The 16,433-nt window shown below is 44.3% G+C and overlaps 1 protein-coding gene across 5 annotated transcripts in view; it reads right to left on the bottom strand.

Moving 5' to 3' along the window:
• Positions 1–16,433, bottom strand: part of CRTC3 (CREB regulated transcription coactivator 3) — a 1,392,170-nt gene that overhangs the window by 501,196 nt on the left and 874,541 nt on the right. For all 5 annotated transcript variants that reach the window (XR_013608913.1, XM_078683321.1, XM_078683323.1 and 2 more), the window contains one exon: positions 12,450–12,562. Coding sequence is in view for 4 of the 5 variants with exons in the window: in XM_078683321.1 (XP_078539447.1) it covers positions 12,450–12,562 (113 nt within the window). In the remaining variant the exon portion in view is untranslated. The remainder of the gene's footprint in view (positions 1–12,449; positions 12,563–16,433) is intronic.

The raw sequence follows: 16,433 nt of genomic DNA, 5'->3' as shown, positions 1-16,433 counted from the left end.
GCCTCATCATCCGCATCCTGCGGGTAAACCGTGGTATGGATTCTAATTGAAGTCTGAACCTGAGACGAAGTTGTAGGTGGTAAGATAGGCGGCAGAGAAGTTGGAGGTAGTGCCACAGGAGCAGGAGATTGTACAGGTGTAGTCTGCGGTGTTGCAGGAAAACGCCGGTTGTAATCATCCAGGATATGTTGGAGATTAGAGATCAAGGTTAATGGAATGGTAGCCATAGGAACTTGGACCAACTGCTCTTCCTGCTGAGACTCTCGGTCTCCGTCATCATCGTCAGAATCAGAGTCTTGACATTTAATTATTAAATCAGAGGGACTATGTACCGCCCCAAACGTGTCCCCTTCATGCTCCGAGTCTGTGTCATGCTCAGATGTAGTTGCAAACATCGGAGAAGGTGGTTGTGGCTCTGGATCAGAGATCTGTTGGCACGGAACCTTAGTGCGACGATGTGAAGATTCAGAAGTCTTCAACAGCACTAACGGCAAAGAGGCAAACGAAATCGGTGCCGCCGTCGACGGTGCCGTCGTCGTTAACGTCGAGGAGACTGACTTGGCTGTCGACGAAGGTAATTTTGGAGAAGTCCTCGTCGACGGTTTGGCCGTCGACGGAGTCGTCGTCAGGGTCACTGTCGACGGGCGATCCACTGTAGACGAAGTCGTCGATGGGGCCGTCGTCAACGGTGCCGTCGTCGAAGCTGGTAGAGCCTCCGTAGACGGAGTCCTCATCGACGATGTCTTCGTCGACGAGACCTTGGTCGACGGTGTCTTCGGCGACGAGACCTTGGTCGACGACGACGATTTCTTTGGGTCTTTCGTCGACGAGGATTCTCTCTTCGTCGACGAGGAGATGGGAATCGTCGACGGAACAGGCGTAGACGGCAACGCAACCCTCGTCGACGTGTAGGCTGTCGACGATACCGTCGTCGACGACGAGAAGGCTGAAGTGGTAGTCAGCGTCGTAGTCGAAGATGAAGGTAATGCCGTTCTCGTCGTCGGAACGCTCGTAGACGCTCCCGTCGAAGGCGGAACTTTAAGAGGCGTGGAAACACCTCGAGAGGCAGCAGAAGATGCCTGAGAGCCAGGTCTCGTGGGCGTAAAGGTGGCAGGAGTGGCAGAAGACACCACAGGAGCCAGAGACAAGGCCAATTTTGGCTTTTTGAGGAAAGGAGATGGAAACTCCTGAACACTACCACGCTTAGAGGCTGCTGTAGAAAGACCAGATTGTAAACTTTCTGCGTCTGACAGTGCAGAATCCTTGTCCTTAAGACGTTACAGCCAAAGGAGAAGACGGCCTTCTCGGTCTTTAAGAGTCTTAGTAGAAAAGGTTCTACAGAACTTGCAGCTGGCAGCCTCATGATCAGGGTATAAACAGTAGATACACTTCTGGTTGGGGTCCTTTTAAAAAAGGCGCAGCTTCCCACAAGAAGAGCAAGGTCTGAATAAAGACTTCTTACTTGACATGATGAGATAAACACTGGAAACTAGAAGAATAGAGTTGAAAACTGAGCAGAGCTCAGGGAGACTCCCTTCACACGACGTGCGGTAGAAAATCTGAGGGCTTGAGCTTCTGAGGAGAAGGTTCTAGAGGGTGCTGGCGCCTAATTGGATGTAATTTGGACTAACATAATGACACTAATGTGTTACAAATAGTTTTTCTTTTTACCTTGCATTCCTATGTAGGAATCGTTTTTAGAGGATTTCAGTTGTATTTCCTTTCTTTTTCTTGTATTATGTTTATATATATTTGTATATATTTAGCATTATTGTTATTTTATTTACCGTGGGACTCCCACTTCGACGACGGGGAATATTCAAGCATGTGAATCTATGAAAGACACCCCTAATACTGGAGAAATACTGTACGCCAACTGTAACCCCAACAGCATTATAACATGACCAGTATTGCCTTCATTCTCTCTGGACTGATTATGTAAAAAAAAATGTTTTTTTAATAAAATCGTTTGAAATAGAAAAAAAAAATATTGGGTTGATAAATAAGCAGCGAAAATCTTTCCAAACTCTTTGTGAAATTATGCTAGCAGCCCTGTGCTTGGGGACTAGCCAGCAATGAGGCTATTAATCACATCCATGAATGTTTCTATTGTAAACGGCTGACTACGACATTCCCTGCATGAGTTGTTTAGCCAGGCTAAGGCTACATCATCCACGTATCTCCCCTTAGAGAAGCGTTTTAGGGTCAGTGGGTCATCACTGCCTACAAAGAATGGAAGAATTGTGGGTCATCATTAGTAGGGCTGAATACATTTGCTAGGGCTGTGTGCTTACATGCTATAATGCCCTGTACTAAAACTAATCTTCCCTGATCATCTCTGATTGTATTTAAAGGATGAAATTGGATTACTACCCCTCTAGCATTAGAAGTGTATCATGAATCGTAAGCATATGCCGCCCATCTCCCTGTCAGGACCTTCTTCGCTTTCTTACCAAGTTGGGTTTCCTGCAGAAAAACCACCACAATGTGTTTAAGTATGACGAGTTTTTTAGACCTCCGACATTCCACCTAGGGAAATGAGCATTGGGTGTACAGTTGTACGTCCTAATCTGGGGTGTTTTCCCAACAGTGTCTGTGCATCCATGTTGATTGCTCAGTGAAGCAAGATGTTAGGTATATATTAACACTTGCTGTTGAACAATCCGTGTACACTTAAAGCCTCCCACTGCCCAAAATGACAACCCCCAACCTGCCATAGTCGACCCACCTCGAACACTTCCTCTGTGAACAAACCAAACACTGAGTCGCAACATCCAACTAAAAGTAAAAACTACATCTTTTGTATCAGTTTGGATGCTTCTCATGGGGAACAACAAGAGTGCCTGCTCGGATCCCTCTATGTAATTTGAAGGTGGCCAAGGACACTGTAGATTAACTATATGGCAAGTTACATTGTCATTTGACTTCTGTCCATAGCTGTTGTGATGAAGAGTGATGATGATTTTGGGCTAGCACGTATGCAGCTCACCATATATTAATTTCTGCGTGGTCAGGATTGGGCCAGTGCGCTAAATTAAAGATAATTAGTGTTTCATTCAGGGTTACTGTTCGGGTTCACAGTCTTGTCAGTGATTGACCCATGGTACTTATGATTTCGTTTACTGTATTTTTGTTCATTAATTTCAAGGCTAGTTGAGGTGTGGATAAAAATGGTGTCTTCCTTTAAATTGATCCGGAGCTGTGCCAGATAAATCATAGCATATCTCATCTCGGCTTGTTGCAGCTTTCTTTTAATTGGTAAGCATTCTTTGTGTCCCCTGCACCATTAGTCTAAAGTCCGAGTATACTGCAATGCTGTAGCTTTGGTAATTCAAATCTTGCTTTTCACAGGCCAGTCCCAGCACTGAATCGCTGTTGCAGTAGTTTAGCAATTTGGATACTATAGGGCGTGCAGGTACCCAGGGTGGACACTTGGCTTCAATGAACGGTGCACACACCTCCATCCAAAAGGTGAGACATGTTTTCATCATACTCTCTACATAGATTTCCATACTGTCTGTAGCCGTCGTTTTGGGCACACTCAATATGCATAGGTTGTTTTAGCTGAATCTTACTCCAAGATTTTCGTTTTTAGACTGTATCACTGATACCCCGTGCTCCCTGTTTAACTTTTTCCCAATCTTTTGTTTCAGGTCATCCTTGACACCAGTACTGGGTTGTTCTGCAGTGTCCAGCGTGCTCGCATGGTTGTCTATTTTGGTGGCCATGGTGTCAATCCAATGGTTTAAAGCATTGATTTTGCAGTCAATAGACGATTGGCTCTATTGCATTGCAGGAAGCAAGGTTTTCACATTGGGGTCCGCCTCAGCTACACAGTGGTAAGAGCTCTCAAACCTGCCTCTTTTGTCCTCCATGAACTGCACTTTACTTGTACGTTTGGTTTCGAAAAGCAACCGAGAAGGTTTATGATTAGATTTACCCTTATTGAACATATTCACTGTTCCTTTGGCATCTTCGTTGCCCAAGTAACTGTTCAGCTGCATAGCCTACAGCACGTGTTAATCCACCACACACGTGGGCGGGCTAGTTCTCTTTAGCAGTGCTTAATTTGAGCTGGTGGCTTCCGGTGCTTGACACAGGCACTGATGATACTGATGACAGTCTGCCAAATGGTGGCATTGTTTGTGTCATTTAGAGATGAGCAGATCAACAGCTGTTTATCAATGTAATATGCATTAATAAAAACGACTAATGCCTGCCGACCAAGACATTCTTATAGCTTTGGGGGTCTGAATTGTCACACTTGTAGGAGTGTGATGGTTAGCAATTGTTTAGGTACTGTTGTTGGCAGCGCTGGCAGGAACAATGGGTGGTACAGACTGCAGTGGCCTCCTGACGAAGGCAATGCCACTTATTTACTTTTTACAAACTAACCACTGCTCTTGGGGCGCCCAGTGGAAGCTTTTCTTGTATTTCCTGGTGTTTCCAGTGGTAGGCAGCACAACAGACCTCTCACCTGAAAAGTATGCTATGGCAGTGAGGTGGACAATTTTTACTCACATGGTTTATTAGAACAAGTTGTTGAATTAAGTGCATTATTCCATTGTCAGTCTCTGCTTTTATATGGATGCTCCCTGTTTCGCTGTAGAACCCGAGTAATTTGATTGCAGCAAGTCCTCAAAGATGCCCTCTCTGTCCCTCTCAACTCCTTCACAGAGTTCTTCCCAAAACCCACATCAGTGGGGGCATATGTAGACCCAGCCAGGTGTCACCTGCGTGTGAATCCTCACTTAATCAATGGGGGTTCCACTTAAGTATGACATCACAAGTAGCAAAACCATTGTGGTGCCATTCAGTGCGAAATATGTTGCTTCATATGTTGTGCCTTATTGGATGATGGCAAGTCAGTTCACCTGCCCAACAACTGCCAGTGGTATGGGTGAGTTCACCCGATCTGCCACATGGCCCACCAGCGACCCAGTATTCACCCAAGGCACAACATACACAGGCCTGTGCCTTGATTAGGGCCTGCCGGAGTCCATCACTCATTCTGCAAGGAGCATTTTGGTCTCTGTACTGTATGCAGCTGCCGCTGGGCCTCACCTTTGTTTGCTGCGCAATGCACAAAGCTGCACCAGCCCCGACTAACACCGGGACACCCTCGGCGGTCATCTAAGCCCCGCACCATCTTAAGCTGCTCCGGCGCTTCTGGAGTCGCTTCGGGTCCTGGGTGAGCCACACCACCCACAAGTAAGCACTGTGCAGTCCTTGTTGCACCAGGAATCAGGTTTCTGCCGTGTATAAAGCCCTGAGACCTCTATATTTTACAAATAATGCTTTCTGGCCTGCGCAGCTACACTCAAATGTGTCCATCCTGGAGCTTTCCCTGTAGCACCCTTCTTAGCTCATACTTTTTCATGGCTAATATGTTTAAGTTCTCAGCTGTGTGGCCAGAATGGTAGAGCCTGTGAAGACAAGGGATTTCCAATTACAACAGGTCTTCTGTTTAAGCAGCGTTTTACATGCAGTAGCAGCATCTTACATAAGTCTACCTCCCATAAAGGACTGTCCTCATTATGGCAACCAACATCAGACGGTTTCTCGAATGTGGAGACACATCGGTCCTTATATTACTTGACCACTCTGTAGCTTTTGACATGGGCTGTCACTCCAACCTATCCAGAAGACTACACAAAACAAGCATACAGGTACCCACTCTCAACTGGTTATGTTCCTTCCTTACAGGAAGAAAATAAAGAGTCAACCTGGCCCTACACATCACGGCCAAGAACCTCATTTGAGGAGTCCCCCATGAATAATCCCTCAGTCTGTTAGTCAACGTAAACTTGACTCCACTGATGGACCTCATCAGATCATACAACATCAACATAATCTACACAGATGATACCCAACTGACACGCTCCAGGTGAGACAAGACCCCCACTACAAAAAACAACTTCCCCACATGCATGACTGGGATAACCATGTGAAAGAAAACTAACTCCCTTACACTAAACTTAGACAAGACTGAAATGGTGATCTTCGGAAAGAAAGCCTCTGCCTATGACTCCGCCTGCTGGCCAACTAACCTTAAAGACATCTTGGAATCATCCTGGACGACAAGCTCAACATGATAGCCCTCATAAATGCAGTGACCTACACCTGCTTCCACAGCCTTAGCAAGCCGTGAAAAATCTTCAAATGGCTACTAGAGAACATTAGGAAAACAGTTACACAGGCCTTGATCACAAGCAGACTCCACTACGGCAACACGCTCTACACAGGAATCACTAAGAAGCTTCTGAACAGGATCCAGACCATTCAAAAACTTTCAATGCTCTTTTTTCACCACTAAATGTCAGAGTGCCATTGAAAGAGCAACCTTAGCTTTGCCGGAGGAGGGAGCCACCTTGTTGCTTGCAACATATTACTATTTAATTGCTTGCCAAACCAAAGATGTGTGTTGTCTACAGGCCCACGTGCTACTCATCAGAGCCACCAAGGAGTCTGAGGCACAGTCCCTAAAATCCCATTGTGGATCTTCTCTGCCCAGGGTTGGCAGCAAGGTTATATTGTTCAGATTACCACCAATGTCGATGCTCAGAGTGAGGTGGGAGGGGTGCAGTATATGTAGCAACAGCACCAACATCCGTCCAAACGTCCCAACCGGGACCCGCTCCCAAAAGGAACACTACAAGAGGCGTCAGTCTTTAAGACTTCAGGATCTCAGAGAGTCACAAGCACCCGCATCCCAGAAGCTGATCCTGGAGTCGATATAGGTAGGCCATTGGGCCCCCTCATGAATGGTGAAGTGGATGCCCTTGGTGGGCTCTAGGGCACCTCCTCTTTATTTGCTGGGCCCCAGGGGATGGGGTCCCTTGGGCCGAATTTGGGCCCGGGAGGGAGGGACATGCCCCCTCCCTCTATTACATAGCTAGATCCTAAGAGATGGGTCCCCGGGCCAATATTGGCCCTGGGATGGGGATTGTGTGCCTCCACCCCATCCCCAATATATTAAATGCCTGAGCCCTGGGGGATGGGGTCCTCAGGGCCAATATTAGCACGGAAATGGGGGCTGCATTACCGCTACTCATTGATAACATGGCTGGGCCCCGCGAGATGGCGCCTCCATGGCCAGAAAATCTACCTCGGGAGGGAGCTGAGTTGACCCTTCCATTTAAAATGGGGCCAGGCCCTAAGAGATGGGTTCCCCGGGCCAAATCCGAGCCAGGGAGGGGGCCACATACCCACTCCCTTAAAAAAAGGGTGGTAGGCATTGAAGGATGGGGTAACTATAACTTGTGCCCTAAGGTAACTATAACTTGTTTCCTCGCCATGCAATGTTTATTACCCCACCAATTACAGCACTCATAACATCTTCTATGACACCATTGATACCATCTCTGCAACATCTGATGTAAAATTATCAAAGAGAAAACTGTGCATGGTGGGACCGCAAGTTATAGTTACCTTAGGGCTCGAGGTATAGTTACTTGAGATAACTCTAACTATAACTGCTGAATTTCTATGGTTTTGTGTGTGTAAAATGTTAACCTAACTATAATGTCCCTGTAACATTTGTCTTTTCAGTGAAAATATATATATGTTTAAACTCACACACATCAAGAGCTGTTGTAGAAAAGTACGAGTTAATTTTCTCCTAAAAACAATTTTATTTCGAGATGGGTGTTCTTCAAACAACACACTTTGTTAGTAGACAACATAGCAAACACCATACCTGACAACTTTTAATTTCCACCAGTCAGAATAACACCGGGAACAATAAATGATCGTGCCACATATTTGTGACTTTACAGTGGTCCTCCTTGAAGGAATGTTGGGCTCTCAGCCTGCTCCTTGCTCTCTCCAGTAAAAGTACCAACTGCATTTGAGGGGTTCAACAAATATAAAGCACCATTCTTCTGAGAACAGCTTAATAACAAACATTTTCAAGACTAATAGCCTAAAATATTTTCCCTGAGCATTTATACAACTGAGCAGTAACATGACATATCTGTGCTGGCCATATCTATTGGCCAAGGAGCAGAATCTTGCTTTGGTACAGGGAGGAGTCGGTGCTGGTAACAGCCTTGGAAGTACCTAAACTTCAATGATAGCGGATGAATTTGTTGCTATTCATTACTTGCCATCCTCACAGACTTCACTCCCCACAGCAGGGTGATTACCTAACTGCTCCTACTGCCTGAGCCAGGTGTAACATGACAATGTTTAATTACCTCCTTTAAGCAAGCATGACCATCCTGAGCCAAGTCGCGAAGCACAAGCTGCCGCACAAGTGTTACGTGCAAAGTCTGTATACACCACAGTCTGATGATCTAAAAGGAGCTATCCATTTTCTTGTGAGCAGAATAAAATAAACTTCAGTAAACTTACCACAAAGAATTCCGTGGCGGGCCCACAAACAATGGGTGGTGGGCATGTCGAGTTAGTACAGGAGGGGGCAGAACGGAACAGGGCGTTTAATAATAATTAAAAATAATTGGAGCTTACCTTAAGCTGCCTGCTGCCTCCTGCATTGCGCTGCACCTCCGTGTGCTCTTCCTGGGCCCAGGCTCCCAGCATACATTGGGACAGATTCCTAGTGCAATCCCCGTGCTGTTCTCATACTATGAGAGCAGCGCAGGGATTGGCCTGAGCGGGCTGAAAAGACGGTTCGCTCAGGACAAGGAGTCTGTGCGCATGTGTGTTTGGCCGCCCTGAGATGGCCAGCCAAACACACAGGCCTACTTAGAAGTCCACATAGCACTTCTCCTCCCCCTTCCCAGGTCCCAGCCCTCTCTGCACATGCTGGGTCAGAACACGCAAATGAAAAATACAAAGATGAAAGAACATAGTTTTGTTTTTCACCTGCTGGCTCTGACCTAGTAGGGCAACAACACAGCACTCCTCCTCCCCCCTCCCATGCCCCAGCCCTCTCTGTACACGCTGGGTCAGAACATACAAATGAAAAATACAACGATAAAAAAACATTGTTTTGTTTTTCACCTGCTGGCTCTGAGCGAGTAGGGTGACGCTTCTCTGCCTTTGCGGAGGAGTCGGGCCTGGTACAATCACAAAACCCTGTCACTTTCTGTGTACTATCTTCACTAGGTTTGGCTGCATATTAACCTATTGCGTGCTTATGACGGAACCATGCCGTCATGAGTCACGGGCAGCGTGTGCTCATGACGGCGTGGTTCCGTCATGCGGTTGCCGCTCCGCCCTTGCGGCATTAATTCCCCGCCTGTGGGGGCGAATTAATGAGCGCGCGGGGCCGTGACGGAACCACGCAATCATGAGCACACGCCACTCGTGACTCATGGCGGCATGGTTCCGTCATGAGCACCGTAGCGCCGCGCTCCCCCCTTAGGCCCCCCGCGCCACGGCGAAGGGGTTAAATTTAAAGACTTGAAAAATCTACAATAATGTAATTCTCTGAAGTGTCAAATGATAAGAGGCGGGAAAGGAATTGTTTAACAGTCTGCTACAAAACAAACAACCATAGCAGTCTACTGTGCTTAACATAATGTAAAATGATCCGCTACATATTTACGAATTATTATAAAAAACATATGGCCCCTCAGTGGAATATAGCAAAAACTGCAATATGCATATATTTTAAATGGTTAACTATATTTATACATAAACAAAATGGAATCCACTCTGGCAGTGGTAGTGATCCCTACAGTGGTGGGGAGCACACAGTGTTGTTTTAAATACCCCTCACACACCAACAGGCCCCTTGGTGTCATGCTTCATCATTGGGGTCTTCGCATCCCTCTACGGGATGCGGCGTGCTGCGACTCGCGACTACGCAGGAGCACTGAAAGTGAACTATGTGTTGGTGTGTGTGAGGTAAACAAGTGTGAGTAGTGAGGTGGTGAAAAATGGTGATTAAAAGATACCTGGCTCGTAGGTGTAAAAAATAAAAATATATTAAGCCCTCGGCTGGTATCATTAAAAGTGGTGCAGGGTGAGGTTGTTTACTGTATATTAGGGTACGTCAACCTCAAAAGTGCGTCGACATGTTTCGGAGTGTGAGAAACTCCTTCTTCAGGACGAGGATATGCACAACTATCCTCACCTTACTCACATGAAATGTAGATGTAAAAGTGAACTCTCCAAAAATTAAAATAGGTGCAATGTACCTAATAGTGTTTATAAGAATAGAATCTATTGCGCCCAGTTGGCGTTAATAAAACAGAACCTGTGAAAGACAAAAAACATGATAAACCATCACATCACAATCGGACGTCGATGTAGTCAGGAACAATGGCCTGTTCAAATATAAAGAAGGTTAGTGTGTAACCAAATGCGGTCCAAAAAACCCTGTAAAGAAAGAACATGGACAAACACACAGACAAAGGCACACATAATTTTAGGAATGAAAACGCCATGATAATCCCTAAGTTAGATTTCAGGAGGGATAAGACATGATTTACAGAAAGTGCTTATTTATGTACAAAGGCTAGTTGGCCTCATGAGCCTATGCGTGGTATTGGGGGTTCTTCCTTCTTGCTCAGTACAGTAACCTAGAAGATGTTAAAAGGCTCAGTTCAGGATCTTGGTTGCTGATACTGACGGGTAAAGTGGATACCAATGCCCTGTATGACAAAGAACCAAAACTCACGGATTCTGCTAGACCTGGTAGGCTGCCTTCCCCTCAACGCGGCTCCGACGTTATGTCGAGTAGTTCAAACTCAACCCCTTATATATTGCCTGAATGTTGGTTAATTAGTACTTAATAGAATGATTGAAGACGGATTTTGCACAAAGAAGGAGTGTGTCCTTCCTAGATGTTCCGCTATTGCGCGCGAGTGAAGGGCGTTTTTTACCCTAATGCGCATGCGCGTGATGGAAGTGTCTCTGGGTAGTTGTCACTGTTAGTTGCGCGCATGCGTAGACAAACACTCGCTACCCGCGCGTCGTGGTTAATATTGGAACCCAAGAAAGGCGATAGATGCAAAACTCAGGGTCTTTTTACCGAAAAAAACTTGCACTTATTAAAAATCGCCTAAAGATGTGAAAAAAAGGACGTGGGCATTCATAAACTACCCCGAGTTTTGCATCTATCGCCTTTCTTGGGTTCCAATATTAACCACGACGTGCGGGTAGCGAGTGTTTGTCTACGCATGTGCGCAACTAACAGTGACAACTACCCAGAGACACTTCCATCACGCGCATGCGCATTAGGGTAAAAAACGCCCTTCACTCGCGCACAATACCGGAACATCTAGGAAGGACACACTCCTTCTTTGGGCAAAATCCGTCTTCAATCATTCTATTAAGTACTAATTAACCAACATTCAGGCAATATATAAGGGGTTGAGTTTGAACTACTCAACATAACGTCAGAGCCGCGTTGAGGGGAAGGCAGCCTACCAGGTCTAGCAGAATCCGTGAGTTTTGGTTCTTTGTCATACAGGGCATTGGTATCCACTTTACCCGTGAGTATCAGCAACCAAGATCCTGAACTGAGCCTTTTAACATCTTCTAGGTTGCTGTACTGAGCAAGAAGGAAGAACCCCCAATACCACGCATAGGCTCATGAGGCCAACTAGCTTTTGTCCATAAGTAAGCACTATCTATAAATCATGTCTTATCCCTCCTGAAATCTAACTTAGGGATTATCATGGCGTTTTCATTCCTAAAATTATGTGTGCCTTTGTCTGTGTGTTTGTCCATGTTCTTTCTTTACAGGGTTTTTTGGACCTCATTTGGTTACACACTAACCTTCTTTATATTTTAACAGGTCATTGTTCCTGACTACATCGACGTCCGATTGTGATGTGATGGTTTATCATGTTTTTTGTCTTTCACAGGTTCTGTTTTATTAACGCCAACTGGGCGCAATAGATTCTATTCTTATAAACACTATTAGGTACATTGCACCTATTTTAATTTTTGTAGAGTTCACTTTTACATTTACATTTCATGTGAGTAAGGTGAGGATAGTTGTGCATATCCTCGTCCTGAAGAAGGAGTTTCTCACACTCCGAAACATGTCGACGCACTTTTGAGGTTGACGTACCCTAATATACAGTAAACAACCTCACCCTGCACCCCTTTTAATGATACCAGCCGAGGGCTTAATACATTTTTTATTTTTTACACCTACAAGCCAGGTATCTTTTAATCACCATTTTTCACCACCTAACTACTCACACTTGTTTACCTCACACACACCAACACATAGTTCACTTTCAGTGCTCCTGCGTAGTCGCGAGTCGCAGCACGCCGCATCCCGTAGAGGGATGCGAAGACCCCAATGATGAAGCATGACACCAAGGGGCCTGTTGATGTGTGAGGGGTATTTAAAACAACACTGTATGCTCCCCACCACTGTAGGGATCACTACCACTGCCAGAGTGGATTCCATTTTGTTTATGTAAATTGCCAGGGGAGACCGAATCCACTTTTCCTCGCCCTCCCTCCTTTTGTAGTATTCTTGTCCTTAACTATATTTATATACATTTAGGGAGTCTTACCATTACGTTGCGAAGATCGAGCAACTCTCAAGGAAGACTGGTTGCCTTCCACAAAAGGATCCTGTGATTTGGTACTTAAAGTGCTGGTGTGAAGAGCTGAATCCGAATTTGTCCTTGGAAAGAAAAATCAGAAAATGTTGTAATGAATAAACACTTGGAGAAACGGAGTACATTTCGTCTCACGAAAATTGAGCTTTGATTCGCCGTAAACCAAATACAATTTAAAGTCAGACCCTACCATTCGGAGTCACTTAAGGCAAGCAATGCCTGGTTCTTAAGGCTTCAGCCTTCTCTTTAGAAACAAATGAAACGGAAAATGTTCTTGCTAATAATCAGGCCTTAGCAGTGTAGGGCCTTTCACCTGTGTCGGAAAAATCGGAATACTGTGGGCATTTCTTTAGTGGCTGCCCTAATCTCGGTTGAAATCATGAAATAATTTTCTGTCTGACAAAACATTTGGTTGATTGTGTTTAAGGCTTTGAGATATTCAGTGTGAAATATGACTAATACACACATGACTTAGAAGTGGGTGGAAATGTGAACAATGTGTAAACACTAAATAAAGTAGGCCACAGTGCCTTGCTGGAGTTTGGTTCAAAGGAAAGATCCAGAACTAGAGGGGTGCCATTCCTTCGGTACCTTCTAACAGTATACACGCTGTGAAAAACCAGAGGCTCTTTAATATATGGAAGAAGAGCAATCTGACAAAGGGAACCACATGAGTGTTCAAATGCGTTTCTGTTAAGGAAATAAAAAAGGTTTGATATGTAGTAGTACCCGAGGTGAGCTCGAACCATTGTTGGTACTTCTCAACAATATTACAATTTTATGTACGAAACAGAAAGAATATGTAGTACGTGACCCAATGCACGCAGCTGCATTTAGAGCACCCAGAGTCTCCAACGACTGAGCCCTTATGTATCTAGGGCATTCTGAGCACACCTAAACAGTGGGAGACGAAAAACACTTGCTGCAAGTATAGAAGCATCCCTTGCATCTCACTGAGACCTGCATAACCAGCTCCAACTTGAAACTCAACCCAACCAAAACAAGTTCCCGCTAACCACCAAGAAGCAAACCTGGCTCAATGAAATAAACATTGACAGATTCAAACTCCAACTTTCGTCCAATTCGAAGTCACCCTTGACACTAACCTCGCTCTCAAGGAGCAAGCACAATGTCAAGAAAATGAAGAAAAGCCTAGGACTTGCTCTCTCTGAAAAGAAACTGAAAACCTCTAAGAAACCTTTACAGAACCCACCAACACGGTGGTTCCTGTCAATGAAGAGAATGTTTGATGGATGGTACTGTTAGCCAAGACGGCCGGTCACGAAATTATTCAAAGATTTTTGTGCGTTTCAATGACAAACTCCGAAAGAGTTTTCCCCAGGGTGTGGTGGTCATTATTGCTTTTTTCCTGTCCCTTATCACCAGGCTTTTCTAGGTGTCGATGCACAGGAAAAAAAAAATTGACATGGTTTCCTCTAATTCGGGTGATTGACATAAAAGTTATGAGATGCCAACTCTAAATGAGGCAGGCAGACCAAGAGTTTGGAGGGTATGGTACTCAGTCACATTTGCAACAAAGTAACCTTTCCGCCATGGTAAACAGCATTTACAACACATCATTTATCATGCAGCCTTTATTACACAGTGGCTTTACCAGGCATTGCCTTTGCACGAAAATCAAAAGTATATATCAGGCAAGTGATAGCAAAGCAGTCAAGCTGGTTGCCAGAGCTCGTGGTGGGAGTAGACCATTTTCCCGTATTGTTCAAAGCAAATGACGAAAATAGACCGCTACACACCAATTCTCCAACAAATTGCACAGTTTATTTTTATTTAGGTACAGAGCAAACCAACACATTTCGACTCAGAACGAGTCTTGCTCTATATAAATATATTATATATATATATATATATATATATATATATTATATATATATATATATATATATATATATATATATATATATATAAATATCGAACCAAGCCACATTCACTGGATGATATCATCAGTGATGTCATCAGTGATGTCAATGACCATGAATGATGTAATATGTGACATCATCAGCAGTGGATTGCGGGCGCGCAAGTTATACTTAGTACAACTAACTAATAACGGAGGAATTTCAATGGTTTTGTACGAGTGAAATGTCCAGCAAACTAGAACACCCCTAAAACCTATGCTTTTTTTCAGTGAATTTCTAAGGGTATTTAAATGCTAATTCCTAACTATAACATGTCTGAAACCTATGGTTTTTCCAGTGAATTTCAAAGGTTTTGTAAATGCTAATTCCTAACTATAACATGTCTGAAACCTGTGTTTTTTTCAGTGAATTTCAAAGGTTTTTTAAATAACAATTTTTAAATGTATTGTTATATTGATTTTTTGATACTGATTTACTAAATTTTTTTAAAGTATTTATTTTTAGATATTTTATTTTTTTAAGTACTTTATAATTACATTATAAATTACAAAATATACTTTCTCAGAATGAATTACTTTAGTTTAAAGACTTTGCAAATTGGAAAAAGACTTTTAAGTACAGTAGTTACAGTTGTTGCAATGGGCAACACAATTTCAAACACAATGCAACATTGAGCTCAACGGGAAGTTCTAGTTAAATGCATTTAGTTACTTTATGGTTTACTTTTCTAACCACAGGACTGGATCCTAGATTCAGTCCTGGGACATCTCCTGTAAACAGTTGAGTAAAAGCGTTTTGGTTACAGTAGTGATTTTTAAGGAATATTATTGTATTTCATCACCAATGTTATCCTATGGGAGGAAAGTCACGTAGGAGGTAAGTAGTGTTATCGTTACTTTTTCTTACCCAGTGGTGGATCTTGGATCCAGCACTGGTGCATCTCCTGTAAACAGTTGAAAGAATGTGTTTAAGTCATTCATGCTATTTTTAAGGACAATTTGTAGTTTGTGAAAATAGACACTTCGAAACTTTTCTGGTGAAAACCAGACAATGGATTCCTATGGAAGGAAATACAAGTTACTGGTAAGTACGGTTAGAATTACATTTCAGGATCAGTGCTGGGCTAAAAGATGCAGCAACGGGGTTCTCTACTGATAACAGGTGAGTAAATTGGATTTCGTAGTTCGGCTGATTTTAGAGGAATATTTTAAAGTTCCAAAACTCCACACTTAGAAGAATTTCCAAGTGAAACCAGTCAATGTTAGCCTAAGGAAGGAAATTCAAGTTACTGGTAAGTACGGTTAGAATTACTTTTCAGGATCAGTACTGGGCTCAAAGATGCAGCACTGAGGTCTCTCCTGAGAACAGATGAGTAAATCGGAATTCGTAGTTCGGCTGATTTTACTTCGGTCCAGTATATATAGAGCCACTTTCCTAACCCATCCCCTCCCTTCACCACTGTACAAACGCCCTGTGGCGCGGTTAAGTTGGGGAAATAATTCCCCTTCAATACTGAGGGTCACTAGGGTCCAACTAGCCCACTAGGTACATCCAGTAAGCGCCACAGAGTTGCATAGCAGAGAGATGTAAAAAGGGGCACGGCCTAGACCATCTTTCTGCAACGCAGCGCAGTGGCGTTTACTGGAAGCACCTGGTGGGCTAGTTGGCCCCCAGGGTCCCTAAGGATTGAAGGAGAATTATTTCCCCAACTTAAAATGCGCCACAGGGCGTGTTCGCACACGTCACCTCAGGTCCCTTCCCCTCCCTTTACCACTGTGTAAACGCGCCCTGTGGCCGTTTTAAGTTGAGAGATTAAGTCCCCTTGAATCCTGAGGGGCAAATTAGCCCACTACGTATCTCCAGTAAGCGCCATTGCAGAGAGGTGTAAAAAGGGGCACGACCTGCAGAACCTCTCTGAAATGCAGCGTAGTGGCGCTTACTGGAAGCATCTGGTGGGCTAGTTGTCCCCCAGGGTCCCTCAGGATTGAAGGGGAATTTCGTCCCCAACTTAAACCGTGCCACAGGGCGTGTTTGCACACGTGACCTCAGGCCT

Source organism: Lissotriton helveticus, chromosome 3_1 (assembly GCF_964261635.1).
Source record: "Lissotriton helveticus chromosome 3_1, aLisHel1.1, whole genome shotgun sequence".
Taxonomy (NCBI): domain Eukaryota; kingdom Metazoa; phylum Chordata; class Amphibia; order Caudata; family Salamandridae; genus Lissotriton; species Lissotriton helveticus.
Note: the sequence above shows the minus strand (reverse complement) of the source record. Positions and strands in the feature narration are given on the sequence as shown.